The sequence below is a fragment of the Ictidomys tridecemlineatus genome, chromosome 16, assembly GCF_052094955.1.
Source record: "Ictidomys tridecemlineatus isolate mIctTri1 chromosome 16, mIctTri1.hap1, whole genome shotgun sequence".
In the NCBI taxonomy this organism is placed as follows: Eukaryota; Metazoa; Chordata; class Mammalia; order Rodentia; family Sciuridae; genus Ictidomys; species Ictidomys tridecemlineatus.
The window spans coordinates 41334054-41354171 of NC_135492.1; the positions used below are offsets into that span (position 1 = coordinate 41334054).

Below are 20118 nucleotides of genomic sequence, written 5' to 3' on the forward strand. Positions count from 1 at the left end.
CCAAGTTTTTAGTTCCCCTCTTTCTTCACCTGGCCCCCCTCCATCCTACATGAGGTGTTTCTCTACACTGAGAACATTCCCAACAACTCTACAAAGAGAGCAACCGGAAGAGGATGCAAGACAAGGGCTGTTCAAAGACTCTGATTTTATTTTGTGATCTGTGTCAAACAGCCTCATTCTCAGTGCAGGTGGCCCCTCCTCCCCAGGGGACAACTTAGGGTGGTATCCCCTATGAAGTCATGGCCTCCACAGGCCCCAGGGAGACCCACGCAGTTCCAAGAGTTGATGGGAATTCTGGCCAAGACCCGATAGGTGGGAGGCAGTGACTAGATGGGGTGGTGGTCATGTCAGGTAGCTGAGAGCTGGAAAACCCTGTCCTTGGCCCTGCTCAGTTTTGGGACTGCTGTGCATGTGATGGAGAGGGGGTGTGAGATTTTCTCCCAACCTCACAGGACCCCTTGGCCAGGCATGGCTTTGATTCCACTAAGGGCTCAGCTGAGAGAGGAGCAGGAAACGTGTGGGCTGGCTGCTTCACAGGGTGTTGGTGCTGGTGCCCCGCAGTCCCACACCACGGGCAAACTGTTCCAGCAGGCCCCCAATGGCCCCAGAGGGACTGGGGGCTGCTGCCCGAAGCCCCACTGTGCTGCTGTATGCGGCCAAGAAGGCTGAACGCACCTCCTGCAGCCGCGTCTCCCGGGCACTCAGAGCTGCAAGCCTATGGGGAAGGAGGGACAGAAAATGAATGTATTACCCCAGGACAGGACCCAACGTCCTCATTCTCTCTCCACATGGCCTATCCTTGAACTTCCGACTGTACAGAGCCAGGATCTACCCCATGGTCATGTTACCCTTGTGGTTCAGACTCCAAATATCTGGTGCTGGTTCCTTTAGCCCTTCTTCTCACTTTGAGGTTCTCTTCCCACCTTAGAGCAGCATCTTTTATTGGAGCACTGACCTGGGCTTTCTGCTGGAAAAATAACTGTCCCTGTGTTGACTGTGATCAGAGAGAAGCTGAGTTTCACAGCTCTTGGCTTCTATTCCTTGGAAAGAACAGGTGAGACACAGCCTTACACCTGGCAGGAAGGAGATCCTCAGGATCTGGCAGCAGGCCTCGGCCCTCCTGAGGCAAGGATCTGACACACCCTGGGAAAACTTGCTGGCTGCCCTGGCTGGGACAGGGTCTCCCACTAGAGACACCTAGACCCTAGCTATATCTTTAGTCCCTGTGGCCCCTCACACACTGCTGGAAAAACACCTACTTTTCTAGCACTCTGCTCTAATTCCATCTCTTTCTTCTCCCCTGGCCACTTGGGGCACTGATCACAGATGGAAGATAGAAAGCCCTTCTCTCTTTGCCCTGGGATTACAGGTCAAGAAGGGAAACAGTACACAGAAATGGGGGTTTATCAAAGTGTGAGTTCCTTGGAGGCTGTCTGACATTCTGAAGGGTCAGTCTTTAATAGAAGGGGTCCAAGATATGAACCATACCCAATCTCTGGACTCAAAGCCAGGCACCTAAATTTGTTCTCCAGGAGTCACACACCTACATGACATGGACCTCACTTACCTCAGCATTTATTCCTAATTTCTTCCCAAGAAACCAATTCCTGGGCAATCCCTCCCTGGGAACCAGTCAGAGGCAGCAGCAATGTCCCCAGTTCTGAAGCCCAAAACACTTGTACCCCAGGGCTTGGGGGAACAGACGGAGGCCTGAATAAATGATAGTATGGGGAAGACAAAAGGATCCTAGAGAAATACACTGGTAGGAGTTATGTGTGAGAGAAGCAGCAGGCTCTGGGGCCTGGGAAAGTCACACAGCTCTTGCAGGAGCACTGAGAAATGAGCCAATGCTGGATTCCTGCACGCTGCGAGCAACACTGACGAACCTGAGGGCACCTGACCTTTTTATTTTTTTTTCAGGACTGGGGATGGAACCCAGGGTCTCATGTATGCTAGGCAAGTGCTCTGCCACTGAGCTGACCCCCATCCCCAGACCTTTATTTTCTAGTCAGGTTTCACAGCTGGAGGACATGTGTGTCCCCTCAGCTGCTCCTTATGGCGTAAGTGGAGAAATAGACTAGTTTGTCTTCACAAAGAATATCTGAAGGTCCACACATATGCACTCTCACTGCCCCCCACTTCTGGGAAGTAGAAGGGACAGAGGCCAACCTATTTAGAGACAAGAAAAGTGGAGCCCAGAGAAGATACATGACTGGCTTGGGGATACATCACAGGCCATGGTGCTAGCGCAGCACCATTCCTCAAGAGCTGGGCTGATGGGCTCAGAGAAGTCAAGGCCAAGACCTCAAGACACAGCTGGTGAGCATAGCAACTATTTTCTCTGTGAACAAAGCCCAAGTCACTGAACCCACATACTATGCGACTTTGCTGCCAGGAGCTGCTCTGGAACCCAACCAAGGATCATGGAGGCCTTAGAGATCAAGCGGGGTCTAGCTGTCCTCTAGGAACTTCCTAGAATTGGCAGGTTGGCTGGAGCTCAAGAGTACAGCTTGAGGCCTGATCTGCAGGTATGGGCTGGGTACTTGGGGCTGGGGTTGGAGCTGTCTGACTCAGTGGGTAAGCCCTGGGAATTTCGGGGTACAATCAAGCAGAGCAGGCAGGGCTTCCTCCAAAGATGGTGCTGCGGTCAGCTGGGCTGAAGAGGAAGTCCTTACAGAAATAGGCAAATATTTTTTTTATCCTTCAGAAACCTAACAGAACTTGCTTCTAGCCAAGGGGCCTGGCTGCAGAGGAAGCTGAATGCCTAGTGGCCTTGGAAGCCCTTCAGTGACTTCTCAGCTTCAGGGCCAGGACCGGGGAATGCCATTCTGGAATTGCAAGGTCTGGCTGGCTTATGTCAGACTGAAGCTGGGATCCCATGCTCCTCCTCCTTTCCAACTCCTCTAGCCTGCCAGCATGGGAGGGCAGAGTTGAATTCTGGTGCTTATGGTGGGGTGAGCCCCTAGCACCTGGAATGGAGGAGAGGGATAGGCTTTCTGAGGAACCCCCAGGGAGGCCACATCTGAGGAGCAGGCCCTGCTCCCCAGGGCACCAGAGGCTCTCTTCTGCCCGATATCCATGAAGTCGCAGAGCAGGAAGGGGTCAGGGGGTTCCCCCAAAACAGCTGTTAAAGTCTGAAGGCTGCATTACAAGAGTGAGAAGCCCAGTATTGGAGCCCTCAAAGAAGAGCGTTTCACAAGCTGGGATCTATTTCCTATTTAATCCTCTTTCTTGCCCAGAGGCAGAAGTGGAAGACAAGGTGGGGGGCAGTGGACAGCAAGCAGCCTTTGGTTCTGCCTAGAGGAGCATAGACCAGGCTGACCCAGTGCCATTCTGGCTCTGCCTCCAGCATACACCTACCTTCCTGCCCCACTGTTCTGCTTTCAAAGGATGTACATGTCAGATGAAGCTTTGGACAGAAATAGAACCTGCCATAGTCACAGTCCAGCCAGCTTTCCCTCAGGGTGCACCCAACACACCCAAGAATGGGTTCTGGTGGCTGGCAAGAGTGAACAGGAACCCAATGCACTTTCTTAGCAGCCCATGGGCCTCCTTTACACCTGGGGTCTGTAGCTGCAAATGGGGAGGGGCAGGGACCCAGCCAACTCCCTGGCTGGCCTTTGCCTCACTCTTAAGCAGCACTCCTGACTGCTCCCCAGCTTCTGATACAGGCAGGGAAGCATCCTGCCTCAAGCAAGACACTTACAGACAACTGTTAGGGAGCTCATCCGGGAAGCTGAAAGGGAGAGAGGAGTCTGTGTGCAGGACAGCCCGTTCCTGAATACTGCCACAGCCCGTTACCATCTGCCAGCTGCCAAAGTCTGTGGAGAGAGAGGATCCGGGCAGGGGATGGTCCACTGATCTGGGGCAGAGAGGAGAGAGAGGGGAGATGATGCAGTCAGTCATATGCCTCAGAGAGAGGCCCTGGTGGGAGGGGGCTGGTGTCCTGGGCCACAGCTGCAGGGATCTGTTGGAGTGTCCAAAAGCCAACCACTGTCTCCAAAACAGCAAACAAAGCTGGATAAGTAGTGACCAAGAAAGAAGCGCAGATTTTAAGGCAGGATTGGCTGTGTGCACAGTGCATTCTAAAGACTTCCAGAGGCAAAAGAACCAGAGCAAAGCATGGGGAGAGGGGAGCTGGATCCAGAGCCAGGGTGGATACCTGCCTGAGCCCAGATAGCAAGCAGTCTCAACAGCACCAAGAGGAAGGGAGCAAGGCCGGTCTCCCAAGAAACAAGGTAAGCAGGGGCCCACCACTCTGACATGCAGATTTACAAGGGGGCAACACAGAACCCAGAGCTGCTGAGATCTGAAGAGGGAAGAGGGAGAACAGGCCTCATGGGGACTGTGGAGGGTGGTGACCTAGATTCAAGAAAGGCTGGGAGTCCTGAGGTACCCCCTTCCTGTGCAGTGCCTTCTGGGAGCCATGGTTTGTATTCAGAAGCATCAACCCAGCAAACTCACTGGCTATGCCCAGAGGGCAAGGTGAATCAGGGAGGCACCCTGACAGCTTCATCAGAACTGTTTCTAATGGAGGCTGAGAGGACAAAATTGTGCCCCCAATGGCACCTTCCCTCAATCCCAGACAACCCAACTCCTCTGTCCTGGGTGTGGTGGGGTCAGAGAGGAAGACATCAGCTCTGCCTTTCCATCAGCTACCCCAGCTCCTGGAACCAAGAGGGGCATCCTATTTGATGCTCGACCCTTTATTCTTTAACTCAAGAAAAGTGGAAAGCGCTCCTGCAGGGACCCACTGAGAGGCCAAAGCATACACTGTGGTAGGGGCTGGGGACCTTGGCCTACAGAGCTGGCTGGCATTGAGAGTGGCAGCCCCTACTAGTCCTTGGGCTACCCTTACCCCCAAGAAACTGCCACCTGAGTGCAGCTCTGGACATCTTTAACCATCTCCTTACAGATGGGGAAATAGCAGCCTAGACAGATTAAGACACTTGCCCAGGGTCCCACAGCTAGTAAGTGCAAGAGATTTTTTTTGACTGCAGATTTGTCCTGAAACAGAACCACCTTGAGAGGAACAAGAACAGATGGCTTTTTACGTTAAAGCTGCCACGAGTCAGAACCCCCAGCAACATACAGACTTGCAACATTCATCATTCCGGTGACAATCCAGACGTGTGTGATGGCACCATTAGGAAAGAGCATGGGACAGGCTGTTACCTGATTTGAGCCCCTGGGGCCTGACAGAGCAGGGCTTCCTTGTTTCTAGATGGAGAAGCCTAGCGGGGTGCAGGCAGTCTGTAAATCAAGGAGAAGCCTCCCAGGAGGAGCCTGCCTTAGGCTTCCTCCAGGCCACCAGGGCCTCTGGCCAGGGCAACCCCTCTTGAGGCGCTGCCTGGCTCATCAGTCTCATCTATCATTCAAACTGTAGGTAGAATGTCTTTTCCAGTTTCAGCAGCTTGTGAGAAAATAGTCTTTAGCAACCAGTGTGGAGGGAAAGGAAGGGCTGCTGACTAGGGGAAGCCGGGGGAGGACACGGCGCTCCAGAGGCAGGGAACCTGGGGACACTTCTTCTGCCCCTCCCCACAGGCTATCAAGAACAAACTGCCCAAGGGGATCCACAGTCACCAGGATATGGTTAGCCAGGTTCCCTCTGAGGACTCCTGGCCCCAGGTTAGTCACTTTCCTTTGCTTCCTCAGTGCCCCAGCAGCAACACAGGCAAGAAGCCAACTGGAACCAGACAACTGGTTAGCGTAGGCAGCAGAGGGTGTGTGACCCCATGGGACCCAGTGGCTCTCAGAGAGCAGTCACCTTTGGTGGATATTGACATTTTTCAAGAATGAACTCAGCTTCCAGAATAATCTTCCTATTTGAGGCTTTTGTCAAAGAACAGTGGCAGAGTGACGAATCAGCTCCTGGGTTTGAGAGCAAGAGGCCATGCTGAGCAGAGGGGTACTCAAAAGGACATCTGGGAGCTGGAGTTGTGGCTCAGTAGTACAGAGCTGGCCTAGCATATGTGAGGCACTGGGTTTGATTCTCAGCACCACGTATAAATAAATGAACAAAATAAGGGCCCATCAATGTTTAAAACAATATTAAAAAAAAAAAGACATCTGGATCAGCTAGCAAGTGGGGACATTGTGGGATACTGGAAATAGTCACCGGAGGAGAGACACCACTTTCATATTGGAAGGGAGGAGCATACAGGTTAACTCTGCCAACTTTACTGAGACCCAGGCTCTTCTGCCCTGTGCTCCTAAGCCAATGGGCAATGGCTCTGCCTCCTCCTCTCTCCTACTCCAGGTCTACAAAGAACATGTGACTGAGCAACCCTCAAATGGGGGTAGGGATAGCATCTGCCCACAACCTAGGGGCTCAAAACTACCCAGGAGGGTGGCTGCTGGCAATACTGCCTTCCCTTAGCTGGATACAGTCCTGGGCTCTTTTTCAGTGTGCAGAGAGCTTTAGCTCCTCACCTCTTGCCAGAAGCCCTCAGAAGGCTGCTTATAGCAGGTGTCTTGTGCCTGTCCTTCAGGAAAGAGGTCTAAGAACATGGATATGAGCAGAGCTGGCCAAACCCATGTGAGAAGGGGGTCTGGGTGGAGGCCTTGCTTTGCCTTTCACCCAGCTGCCCAATGCCCTGACATGGATCAGGTTTTCAGATTCATGACCAAAGAGTATTTGTCTTTAACCACAGCTAGTATACCAGACATTTGTGGAAAGGTAAGTATTCACTATATGTAAGATGCTTCACTCCATTACCTCATTTAACCCAAATTTACAGGGACCAGGATCATTATTCCTACTTTAAAAATGGAATTAAACAAACAAACAAAAAATGTGAACTCAGAAGGGAAGTGAGTTTTTCCAAGTTACATAGCAGGGAAGGGGAAAACTGACTGCAATCAGGTGTGACCAAAGTTCATCCTGGGCAATATTACTGACCTTCCTTCTTAATAAAGTGCAGGGCCTCATCCCTGGCTGAGGGATGGTTGCACTGCCCCTAACTGAAGTAAAGCACAGAGCTTTTAATCCATGTTTAGAAAAAGACCCTGAGAAAAGATCCGAGAAAGGAAGCTAGGGATTGTCCTAGGAGGTGCTGGGAGCCATACTGTGGTTATGAAGGAAGCTGGCCAGAGGACAAGCTGGAATGTGAAGGAGGCAAGGGAAGGAACCACAGGGAAATGGAGCAGGAACCTTGATAAAGCTGAATCTGATGGCTGCATTTCCACTGGACTTTTCCATGTGTTTCCTTTATTTTTAAACTATTTGGGATGTTTTCTATTACTATTACTAGTTTTCTATTACTTGCATCTGAACACATCAGAACTGAAAAGACTGCCATAGAAGGCCTGAAGGTACACAGCTAGGAAGCACCTTGGAGTTGCCTATTCTAAGCCTTTGATTACGTAGATGAAAAAATAAAAATTCAAAGTCATTAAGTGACATGTCTAAAGCCATGAAGGGAATTTGTGTTTGAATCAACTCCTGCAATCCTAGGCTTTGAGGGAGCCTATGTGTCATCTAATTCATTTATCCTCAACACCAATCTCCAAGTCTACCTTAGATGGTTCCTGATGAGGGCCCCACAACCACTCTGCCCATCAGGAATGGGGCCTCCCCCAGCCTGGCCTTATAAACACTGCATCTGGATCCCCACCAAGGACTTCTATATTCCTGTGGCAGCCTCAGAGAAGTCTTTTGGGGCCCCAAGTTTTCTCTTCTAAGTCTCAAGCTTGGATTGCCTTTAGGATTCTCATCACTCCAGTCAGATCTGGAGCAGTAGCCCCAGGCAAGAGCAGTCAGATTGGAGCAGGAACTCAGGTGTGGGAGAGAGTAGCCTGGCTTCTCTGCCTCATAAAGACAGTGGCGCACACCAAAAAACCTAGCTACTTGGGAGGCTGAGGCAGGAGGATCACAAGTTCAAGACAATTTAGCGAGATCTTGTCTCATAATTAACTACACCACAGTGAATCTATCCATCATGTACATCCACGAGACTGGGGTCCTAATTAGAATAAAATATATTCTTTGCTTGTATAATTATATCAAAATGGACTCCACTGTCAGGTATAACTAAAAAGAATTAATAAAAAAATCAGCTAAATACAGACAGTCTGGAATAGAGGTCACTGTTTACAATGAGAAGTTGGCAGGGGTCAGTGGCTGAGGGCAGCTAACTGGGTAGCTGAGGTTGATTCCTGAGTTGCCACTTAACTATTCAACCAGAATGGTGGGTGTCCCTCAGCCCAGTCCACATGCTCTCAGTCAGTGTGGCTTCACACTGGGCTCAGTGAGGGCACCATCCCTCCTCAGCATGGAAAACCCTGGCTAGCAACTGCCCTTCCCCCAAAGGACATCTGACACCAGCCATGCAGGGTTGCAGCAGGGCAACTTTTTGACCGCTTGGGGAGGCATGTGAGTGTGGAGCATTAGTTTTGCACCTCCCTAGCCCTGTGGCTAATCTGCAGTGGCAGCTAATAATACCAAACGGGCACCAATTCTCCCAGTGATGGATGTGGAGTTGGCGCTTGAGAGGAATCAGCACCCCACAGAACTTTCCTCCCAACCATAAAACACCTATGACTTAAGGGAACAAAACCTCTCTGGCTCCTTTCTTAGGGCAGCCTGACTTTAAAAGACAGGCCTGGGGAATATGGAGCATATAAAAACCAGAGAATTCACATTGTGAGGGGAAGAGCTTCAGCACAGGTTTCTTTCCATACAGCTCCTCCTGCCGCATTAAAGCCCTGATTGGTTACTGTTGCCTAAGAGGCACAAAAGCTAATGACAGGATCCCTCAGGCACTTCAAGATAAAAGAGACTAAATTAATTTTAATGTTAATAGAAATACATAATTAGAATGCTCCAAATCCAAATAATCTAGTCTTTCAAACCTCTGGCAAGGGGCTAGGGGTGTGGCTCAGAGGTAGAGCACTTGCCTAGCATATATGAGGCCCTGGGCTCTAGCACCAGCACTGGGAAAAAAAATAAACACCTCTAGCTAACAGACATTTAATTCAGAAGAACCCTGTTGCTGGGCCAGCCCCACCAAGCTCTAGGCAGCCACTCCCAGAATAGACCATAAAAGGATCAAATACCTCGCAACAGCCTGCCACTCGCCTTTTAGAGCCTTGCGTCTACTTTGGTCCAGCCATGCTGGCCTTGGCCTGGCCCCAAAGTGCAGAGTTATTAGGCCAGGTAGACACCCCAAACCCTCCTGAGCCTCCAGAGGGAGGGACCCTGGTGGCCACTAGACCAGCCGTAAGAGTCTAAGAGTCTATCACATTCTAGCTGGGTGTGATAGCACATTTCTATAACCCTAGTGACTTTGGAGGAGAGGCAGGAGGATGGCAAGTTCAAGGCCAGCCTCAGCAACTTAGCAAGACTGTCTCAAAATAAAAAGGGCTGGGGATGTGGTTCAGTGGTAAAGCATCCCTGTATTCAATCCCCAGTACCAAAAACTAAAGTTCAAGTTACTCAATGCTGGAGATGACCACTCATGAGACTGAAGGAAACTGTCACAGCGTTGGAAAGTGGGATCCTTTGGCAGGAAGAAGGGGATGACAAAAAGTTGAGGTGTGGGAATGGTGCTGAAGGACTTCTTGCAGAGGGGAGTTAGGACTGGGGTGGGAGCCAGATGCTAAGAGCAAGCTCCTGGTCTCCTCCCCAGTTGTCCAATAACCCTATACAGGCAGAAATGGAGTTAGGGACCATGAGCAAGAGCTGTAGCCTGGAACAAGGACCCCACAGTGCCACCACGGCCCCAGAACAGCTTTGAGGGCAGACATAGGGGCATGCAACAGGCACACATGCCAACTCCACATACAGGATGTAAGCAGGCACCCAGCTGCAGCCACCACACCTCCTGTGGGGCAGAAGGCTGTGGTCCTGCTCAAACCGACTGAGTCACTCTGGCAGTTGCAGACAGTGTCCTGAGTAGAAGGGCTCTCCTGCAGGGGTGAGTGCTCAGTAGGAGCAGTCAGGGCCTCCACCTTGCTTGGAACTCACCAGCTGCCTCCATGTGAAGGCTGCTCCGGATGCTCTTCCTCTACTGCCTACTTTTGTCCAAAAGCACCCAGAGAGTGGTGATGGGAGGAGGGTTTCAGAAGTTTTAAGATGATTTTCACTGTAATAGGCCTGTTATCAAGGAGGAAACTGAGTCCCCAAATCATATGTACATTAAGTGGCACAGAAGGACTGAATCTGGGATAGACTTCAAAACTTAGGCCCGTTCTTCTAAAAGTCCCTTTCAACTGGATTTTTTTTTTTTGTAATGGAGATTGAACCCAGGGGTGCTTAACCACATCCCCAGTCCCCACTCACCACTTTTTATAGAATTTGTTTATTTTTATGTGGTGCTAAGGATCGATCCCAGTGCCTCAAACATGCTTGGCAAGTGCTCTATCACCGAGCCACAACCCTAGCTTCCCAGTCCTTTTTATATTATATTTTGAGGCAGGGTCTCACTAAGTTACTTAGGGTCTTGCTAAATTGTTGAGGCTGGCTTTGAACTCACACCCACCTCAACTGGAACTATTTGAGTTCTCTTAAGTCCACATTGCTTTTTTCTTTCCAGAAGGGCTAGATATTCTCAAAGTTTTAGAAAGAAAAGCAATTGACAGACATAGTGGCACCTGCCTGTAATCCCAGTAACTCAGGCAGGAGGATCACAAGTTCAAGATTAGCCTCTCCGGGCTGGGGATGTGGCTCAAGCAGTAGCGCACTCGCCTGGCATGCGTGCGGCCCGGGTTCGATCCTCAGCACCACATACAAATAAAGATGTTGTGTCCGCTGATAACTAAAAAATAAATATTAAAAATTCTCTCTCTCTCCCTCATTCTCCAAAAAAAAAAAAAAAAAAAAAAAGATTGGTCAGTTTAAAAAAAAAAAGACTAGCCTCTGCAACTTGGCAAGACCCTAAGCTTCTTAGGAAGACTCTTGCCTCAAAGTATAAAATAAAGGGGCTGGGGATGTGGCTCAAGTGGTAGCACGCTCGCCTGGCATGCGTGCGGCCCAGGTTCGATTCTCAGCACCACATACAAACAAAGATGTTGTGTCCGCCAATAACTGAAAAATAAATATTAAAATTCTCTCTTTCTCTCTCTCCCTCTCTCACTCTCTCTTTAAAAAAAAAAAAAAAGTATAAAATAAAAAAAGGTTAGGGGATGTGAGGCAACCCAATGCCCTTCAATGGTAGAGCACCCTTGTGTTCAATTCCTAGTTTAAAACAAAAACAAAAGCAAAGCAATTCACCGAATTCTTTCCTTGGGGATACGAAATGAAAAATGTGGTTCAGAGTCAACTAGGGAATGCTCTCCCCAAGTGCCAGATCATTCCTCAATCCTAGGCCTTTGGCCCAGTGCTCAGATTCAACCTCTCAAGAAGCGCCAACCCCAGTAGAACACTCTGGCCATATCTCAGGTGCATTCACCCTGTCTGACTGAGCTGCTTCTTTTCTCAGATGTGTTTTATCACCTATGGCTAGTCAATGTTACACACTTCTAGTCCAGTTCCTAGCATTTGCTCTCTTCATTGCCCAACCAACTTGTAATGGAATGTGAGAGCCAGAAAGGACCTAGAGCATCCAGATCCATCTCTTCAGTCACAATGGGCAGTCCATAGCGGGTAGAATTTACCCAAGGGTATATGTGGACGTAGCCCCAACTCCCTGTCTGTGTTATCCATCCACTATACTTTCTAGATTCCCCTGGATTTGAGACATGCTCCAGGAAGGTATCTCAAACCTCTCTATAAACCAGCCCTTGCTTTGTGCCCAAACACTAACACATTCTCCAAATACTGCACCTGCCAAATTTTCCACATCCACATCCCTAGTCTCTGAGGTCTACTGCCTGCAGGCCTCACACAGGAATCCCACCTAAGACACCGGCTCAAGTACCAGAAGCCCACCTCCAGGCTTGTTATGGGGAGGCTAGCCACCTCCACTAGAAGGGGCGATGGGAGTGCCTCACCTGGGTTTGGGGACTTCCAGCGGACTGCTACCCATCCTGAAGAAGTTGTCAGAATGGTTTGAAGATGAGGAGCTGGAAGACTTGGCTTCAACCAGCCCCGGGTGGGAAGGCAGGCGGTCCTCGGAGGGCTGTGGCCGGTTCCAGAGCACACTCTGTGGAGAGGACGAATGATTCTTCCTCCTGTGGCGGGAGAGTGGGGCTACTGGCCAAGGCACCCTGATACTGTTCCTGTGCCTGGGGCCTGCTTTCGTTATTCTAGGGCAGTGCGAAGGAATGGATACAAACAGGGCATTCCCTCAGGCTCAGGTGCACAGGCAACCAGAGCTAGGGCTTTACTGAGGGACCATGGTATTCAAATTACACTGGCCTACCAGTCTCAGAGAACATAACAGAAAATCATTCTTAACTAACAGCTCAGTGACTGCCTCTCCATCCCTGGAAATGCTATATAAAACCCTGAGCCACTTGTGTAGGAAAGGAATCGCCAGGGTCTCAGATTCCTTCACAAAGAAGTGACCCTCATACAAATTCCCAATTGATAAACATCACCCGCAATGGCATTTTGATTTTTTCCTAACACCCCCCACCCCCAACACACACATGGTGCAGGATGCTCCTCTAGGGCCTGACACCAGCCTCCTACTCCTGCTGGCCACAGCTGCTTGGTCCCACAGGGAGCCCCTATGCTCTGGGGCCACCATAGGCAGTGCCCCTCACCAACCAGATGGCTGGCCTCTGAGGCCCAATATAGACAGCATGAGATGAAGCCGAGCTCTCAGGCCTCCTATCAGAGGCTCCTTTGTTCTTGGGACTCTAGCCTGGCTCCCTGGGGCTGGTGGCCCTGGCCACAGCTGTGAGTGATCCTGGTCCCAGTCTGGCCCCTCACCAAGCTGCCTGAGTCTGTGCTCCTGCCGGAATCAGCTCCATGGCCTCATAGGTGAAGCTCCCTGCGGCTCCTGGGGAGCTCTCCATGACTAGGGAGAAGTCACTGCCAAGGCTGGTGGTGCTGCCACGGTCCCTTCGTCCTGAAAAAAGCCAGTGCCACTGGTCAGTGTGTCATTTTCTCTTGCTACCAATCCCTCACCTCTTCCACACCATTCAGCTGGACAAAGAAACTTCTAGAATGGTTCCTGTGTAGTCTATAATCAGAAAGCTGTGCTGAGGAAGGAAAAGCGGCTGGGCCAGGACTCACTCAGCATGCAGATGTCTTCCACAGTGAAGCCTGCGTCCCGGGCTGGCAAACTCTTCCTCCTGTGACAGAACCCAGAGCAGGGAACGCCAGCTCTAGCTGGGGTCTCTTCTTTCCCAACCCCACCCATCCTGAAAAGCAGCCAGAGCCCATGGACAACTCATGGAGTAGATCCTACCTACAGAGAGTTGTACCCTACCTGCTCTGTCTACCACACATTCCCCAGACCAGCACAGCTGGCCTCCTCTTAATCTGCTTGGCCCTTGAGAGCTCAAGTCTGGCCCAACATACTAGAAGTTTGGATTAGGAAGGCAAATTAACTCAGAAGAGACATCAGCTCTCAAAGGGGCCTTAAACCAATTGCCAGTCCATCTGCCTGTATTTCCCAGATCTCTGCCTCATTGTAGGCTCAGAGAGGCTCCTAATATAGACTTCTGCCTCACTGAGCCTCTCTGTAGAGGCTCCTGCAAAGGTCTGGGGCAGTAAAAATCAGCTCAGAGGCATGGGGAGTTAGCAGTCTGTCCCTAGGATGACTTTTCCCTACAGCAACTTAGTCACCAGAGGATATTCATCACCCCAGAGCCTTTCTGCTAGTGTGACCCCCAACATGGACTTCTTCCTTCAGGGGCTGTCAGCAGGCACCCGACCCTGGCCTCAGAGGGAAGGCGGCCGGGTAGCAGCCTGCCAACACACAGGGAAGAAATAAGGCAGCGAGGGCCTCCTATGGTGGAACAGGGCTCCTCTGCTTACCTCTGAGTCTTCAGAGCAGAGAACTCCTCGGAGGTGATATGCTTCAAAAAATTGAAGCAGAAGAAGAAAATCTGAAGGGGAGACAAATAGCAGCACTCAGTGAGAAGATGGCTATTCCCTGCAAGAAGTGTCGGGGTGGCAGATCTAACAGGAGTGGGCAGCACACTCTCTCTGGTCAATCTTCCTGCTGGACAGTGGCCTGCTTTAGGGATCCCAGTGGATACTCTGGTCTACAAGAGCTGTGGGGCAGGTGATAGAGGGGCTCAGGAGGGCCTGCCACATGCTTCTGGGCTGGTCTATGGCAGAAAGGAATATGTTCCCTTCCTGGGAGTGTGAAGAGTCAAGCCAGAGACTTCAAACTGTCCAGGAGGATGAAAGAACAGAATCTTTCCCTTCCTTACCTCTAGGAGCCTAAGGAGAAAGGCTGACAGGGAAGTTGATCTGGGGCAGGGGATTAATGGACATAGGAGGAATACAAGGGAAGGGAATGGAACCCATGGAATGGGGAGGTGCCCAGAAACAGGCTGGGATGACTGGTATGGGGACAGCCACAGAGTGGCCCACAGCCTGCCCTGTTGACGAGCTGTAAGGGTCAATTCTTAGGTTTCAGGCAGGTAAAGGCAAGGGTTTCATAGAACTTCCTCAAAAGGCAGAAGGTTGTCAAGGTCAGACCAGTGTGAAAATGCTGTGTTACATAAAATTTAAAAAGTATTTTCACCAGATTCCACTGTCTGATGTGCTCTGTGAACATCAAAGGCAGTGGAGAGGACAATAATGTCTCAAGGCCTGGAATTTTTGTTTGTTTTAAAGATTCAGTGTCTACAGGGTGTGGGGAGCTAAGAGATGGGGAGCTAAGAGAAAAGCCTACTCTGAAGACCAACCTCCCAGCTTAAGTGTCACTCCTGCTCAGAAGCCAAGGGTTTAAGCTCAGCCTTGTCTTTGCCGGAGTCTCTGAAGGCAGATTCAGGCTTGCTCTGGAGGGAGGAGGGAGATGGCGTGGAGGACAGAATGTCCTGAAGTGCCGGCAAGGCAAAATCCCTTAACGAGCGGGTACAAAGAGGCCTTCCACCCAGATTTCAATGCCGAAGTCACTGCCTCTGACAGAGTTCCTAGAGGCCTCTGAGGAACAGGCTTATGAGCTCTGCAGCCCTGGCAGATTCGATAAGTGCTCAGAAGAAGGGATTTGGAAGGGAGAGGAGCAGCTGAGAGGGAGGAACAAAAGAAGGAGGTGTGAGATAAGATGCCAAAAAGGAGAAAGGCTCAGGGTAACAAAGATGCTTTAAGAAGATTTCAGGACAGGGGCAGAAGAGAAAGCACTAACCCTGTGGATGCTCCCATGCTGGGCATCTGGGTCTTTCAATGAGGCATAAGGAGACTCAAGGATAAACATGTTGCCCAAGGTCACCCAGGTAATAATCAAGACAAACAGGGCACACTGGTGTCTGGCTCCAGGTTTGCTACTGGGGAAACAAGCATGCTCAGCAGGAAAAGATGGTGGAAACAGAGGATGGAGGGAAAGAAGGTATTGAGGAGGAAGGACAGGAAGAGGACCTGCAGGAGGCCCCAGAAGTGAGGCTCCAGGCAGGACTGTGTGCTCAGACCACCTTGGGGATGAAAAGGGACGAGGTGGGTGTAATGGGATAAGGAAGGACAGAGCCAGGTATGGTGGCACACACCTGTAATCCAGGGGCAGGGGCTTGGGAGGCGGAGGTAGGAGGATTGCAAATTCAAGGCCAGCCTCAACAATTTACCAAGGACCTAAGCAACTCAGCAAGACCCTGCCTTTAAATAAAATATAAAAAAGGGCTGGGGATGTGGCTCAGTAGTTAAGCACCCCTGGGTTCAATCCCTGGTACAAAAGGGGGGGAAAAAAAAAGAAAGAAAAGGTGGGGTGGTAGGGGGGAGAGGGAGAGAGAGATAGGTAGATAGAGAGCTTGTTTTTCAGCTGGGAGGATGAGGAACAGGAAGAGGACTTGCATGTTGGTTTCAGAGCTAAGAGTAGAAAACAAGTAAATAGTGGAGAGAAGTGGTACCTGAAGGCCACATAGGGCTACATAACGCTGGCAGAGCTGAGCACCCAGCATTTTCTCCACTGTGTGGGAGACCCCAGGACCAGTATGGAGGTGGGGGGCAGCCACTATGCTTTTGCTTTTTCCATGCTGCCTGAGGCATGGCCCATACAGTGTGGCATGCAAACAGACTGTCATTCTGTCTCTTGTGTCAGCCCGGTTCCCTGCTCCCAACCTCTGAACGGCACTCACCTCCTCTCCTTTGCTGAGCCGATCTACCAACATGTGCCTGAAAAAGGAAGTTAAAAGGTCAAAGGTAGCAGCACCAAGATGAGGGCTGAGGGGGACCTGGTCATCATGGACAGATCACATCTTTGACAACAGTGCACTGAGTGGGGCCCATGTTCATCTATAGCCCTTCTCCAAAGGACCCCTGTCATGGGAGATGCCACATCACTTACTACAGAAAGAGTCACCGAGACACCATCCCTCCCAAAGCCTCCAAGGATCTTCCTCCAAGGCTTACCCAAAGAGGAACCAGTCATAGGCCACAGTTAGGTAGAGGATCTCAGCAGGCTTCAGAGACGTGTGGATGAGCCCATCCTGGAAGATAGCATGTGGGCACAAGATCAGAACTGCCATACGGTGATGAACCTCCTCAGCCGAGGAACAGACCCACAGTCACAGACCTGGTGACAATGCAGGATGACCAACAACCCTAAGACCAGGGCTAAATACAACACCTGCTGAGTGGGTCCCTCATCCCTGATCTTGTATCCTGGAGACAAATGTACACCAGGGCCTCTGAATACTCCCAGACCCCAGAGCCCAGCCCGTTCATACTCACAGCCCACAAGGAAAGGCGCAGGAGAGAGATGAAGAGGGGGGTCCGATCCCAGCCTGAGATACAGTGCACCAGCAGCCCGCTGTCATCTAATCAGACACCGTGGAAAAGGAGCCCAGGAGAGAACCAGACAGGGGCTGATGAGAAGGGAATACCACCATACTGGCTAGGGGAGGGAGCCAGGCCACCACAGCCATCTTCCCCAGGGGTCTCCCTAGTGCTTTTCCCCAACCTAGGCCTAGACAGGGGCAGCTAGGGGATAGCTGTCCTGGTCTGCAACAGCCTTCTCCTAGCTGCAGTCCTTGATGTGCCTCCAGGGAGGTATTCACCCTAGACAGTTCACACTGCCCAGGGAATTTGGGTAGTGCTGACTACAGGTCCCTGCCCAGCATTTGGCGCGGGGACACAAGTACTTAGGGGGAGGCAGGAGCTTTTTTGTTCTTTTTCTTGGGAGAGATAAACTCTTCATTGTACATGGCTATAGGAACTGTGGAGTACTCTGGACCAACACCCAGTTCCCCAAACTCTTTTTTTTTTTTTTTTAAAGAGAGAGAATGAATTTTAATATTTTATTTTTTAGTTTTTGGCGGAGACACGTCTTTGTTTGTATGTGGTGCTGAGGTTGGAACCCGGGCTGCATGCATGCCAGGCGAGCGGGCTACCGCTTGAGCCACATCCCCAGCACTTCCTTCTTTTCTAAATACACACCCCATCTGGGCACAGTGATCAAGTTCAAGCATGGCACTGGACCCAAACTGGACCAATGAGCATGTCTCTCCCCTCTGAGGAACTAAGGCAGCAGAAGAGTGTGGAATAGCTGCTAGCCGTGAAGCTAACGGGATGGTGATTTTGAGAAATGCAGAGAGATCCTTTATGATATTCATTAGACATCTGGCTCTGCTCACAGACCTTCTCAGTTCAATGTGCCAATACGTTTCTACTCGTTCACGCAGGAAGCAGAAGTCCTGATTGCTACCAAGGGTTGGCTCTGGAGATGCTGAACAAAACAGGCTCACCCAACCGGTATCCCAAGAACAGGCCCTCCACAGGATTAGGTGCACTGGATAAGCAGCCAGTACTTATTTGGGTATCTCAAGTCTTGTCCTTTTGGATTAGAGGCCCATTCTAGCCTCAGACACAATCCAATGTGCACAATTCAAAGGCCACCTGAGCCAGTGCAGTGCCTCGTATATGGCTCAGATGCTAATAAGATAATTTTGACTTCTAGGGTTTTAAGAACTAAGGATGCCAATGGACAAATCCCACCCAGCCTTGTGGGATTCTAGGGAACCAACCCCCAAATCCCTCTCCCACAATACAAATGGTGGGTTTGCAACTCTGAAAAATACTCCAGCCTGGGTGTCATGAACTGGGAACACCCAGAAGATACAATGGCTTGAGGGTTCAGGGAAGATGAGACTCACCATCGCTGTTGACTATGGAGAGCAGCAATTTCAGGTAGTTTTGTGTCTGTTGCACCAGATCCCAACTCTGTTGGACAAGACAAAGGAAAGGGGAATAGGGACATATTAACTCAGACTGGGAAGTATTTTAAAAATAAAACAGTGGCTGAGGGTATAGTTCAGTGGTAGCATGCACAAGGTGCTGGGTTCAATTCCAGCACTGTAAAATAAAAAATAAATAAAATGCTAAGTGTTATTTTGGAGCAATGAGCACATAATGCTTTTGGTCTGCAGCCACAGGTCTCAAATTCCAGATAATCCAAGATGCTCTTCCCCCAGCTCCAAGAGCTCCTTGCACTCCCTTACTCTGTTGCATCCAAATCAACTACAACATGTCTAACCTGCTCTGAGGGCAAGGAAGGGGAAGGACAGACCCACAGCCCCCTGTACTTTAGTGTTCCCTAAGTCTCAGGTGCCCAGCATAGGTGTCAATAAAGGAATATGAAGAGCTTTAAGCCTATGGCCAATATCTCAAATGGCCAGGCAATTTATCATTTGCCATCATATCACAGGAACCAACTAGAATATTAACCTTCTCAAACATGTTACATGCACTTTTTACTGCTATTTGCTGCATAGTCTGTTTTTTTTTTTCCTTGCAGTGCTGGGGATTGAACTAGGGGCCTCTTGCATACCAGGCAAGTACCTTAATCCCGAGCCACGCCCCCTGCCCTGCATATTGTCTTCTGATGAATAAACACAATCTGTTTAGCAGACAAGACCTTTTCTAACAGGAGGCCCTTGAGGTAGGAGATGAGAAATGAGCAAAAACCATAAAGAGAGCAGAGCCCAACTCAAGTCCAAGCCAGAGCTCTAGACCAGGCAATGTGAAGCAGCCCACTCCCAATCTGGGATTTCACGGAGGGGGCTGACCCAGTTCTGCAAAGCCATTTTCCCTGGCTGGGGACAGCCTCTGTTCTCTTAGGACATGACTGCCTATCAGCATTCTGGAGCTGTGCAGAGAGGGTGGCGCATGCCAGCAAGAGAGCACTTCCCAGGGGGAGGGGAACACGACACCTGTAATTGGAATGGTTTTCCCAGGAATTTAAACCAGGCTTATTGGCCTGACCCTCCCACGCCCCTGGAGAGTTCTGACCCACTTTCAGCAGTTCAGGAGACAGCTGCTGCAGCGCTGCAATAACAACGCCATTACTGGCAGGAGTACAAGGGTCTCCACTTGTCTGGCTCAATGTGTCAGACACACTGTTGCCAATAAATTCCTTTGTTGCTTGGATTCTCAAGAGGCTCCAGGAGCAGGAGTAGAAGGATAGAGGCAGGAGTCATGCAGCACAAGGCCCGGCGTGTGTCAGGTGTGCTGGGGAGACTGCAGCAGCCAGGGCAGGGCAAGACCGGAGGGCTGGAGCTCTGTGGACACCAATAACCACACCATGGTCAGGGAGAGGCAGAGGCAGCCTGTTCCCAGTTTGGTGGGAGGAGCCACAGGCTGGAGAGGCCCAAGTGCACAGAGCTGAGCTGAAGGAGGAAACCAGCCCCTCTAGACTCTGAAGTCCACATTCCAGTCACATCTACACTACAGGGACAGGTGCTACAATAACAGAGTAAGAAACTGAAGTCTGGGGATTGCTGCATACAAGGAGGGTCTGGAGATGTGCTAAAACCTATGTTCACCTCTGACTCATCCCAGGCGATCCACCAGTCTCTGGGAGCAAAGCCAAGTAAGCACCATGCCTCTGCTTGTTTCTATACTTGGAGTATCTTTTCTCCTGGCTGGAAAAACTCCTACTCACCCCTCAAAGACCAAGCCCAATTATTTTCCCTATGGGGTTGCCTTCTGCAGACCTAGCCTAATGCATAAGAACCAATAGGGAGGGCCTTTTGGAGTTGGTGACATGGGAGAGCATAAGCAAGAGAAGAGAGAGGAAAAACATATTTCTGACAAATAAAACAGCATATAAAACTCAGGGACAGCAC

The 20118-nt window shown here is 50.4% G+C and overlaps 1 protein-coding gene across 7 annotated transcripts in view; it reads right to left on the reverse strand.

Annotated features, from left to right (window-relative positions):
- Positions 1-128: 128 nt before the first annotated feature.
- Mtmr14 (myotubularin related protein 14) overlaps positions 129-20118 on the reverse strand; it is a 47157-nt gene continuing 27167 nt past the window's right edge. For 4 of the 7 annotated variants that reach the window (XM_040290478.2, XM_040290473.2, XM_005333832.4 and 1 more), the window contains 10 exons: positions 18148-18214; positions 16727-16812; positions 16406-16482; positions 16132-16168; positions 13871-13941; positions 13124-13182; positions 12818-12956; positions 11932-12111; positions 3707-3862; positions 129-715 (listed from right to left, as the gene is read on the reverse strand). In XM_040290478.2, coding sequence (XP_040146412.2) covers positions 532-715; positions 3707-3862; positions 11932-12111; positions 12818-12956; positions 13124-13182; positions 13871-13941; positions 16132-16168; positions 16406-16482; positions 16727-16812; positions 18148-18214 — 1056 coding nt within the window. In that variant the 3' untranslated portion in view covers positions 129-531. The remainder of the gene's footprint in view (positions 716-3706; positions 3863-11931; positions 12112-12817; positions 12957-13123; positions 13183-13870; positions 13942-16131; positions 16169-16405; positions 16483-16726; positions 16813-18147; positions 18215-20118) is intronic. The other 3 variants (XM_078033513.1, XM_005333833.4, XM_040290485.2) reach the window with 2 other exon arrangements.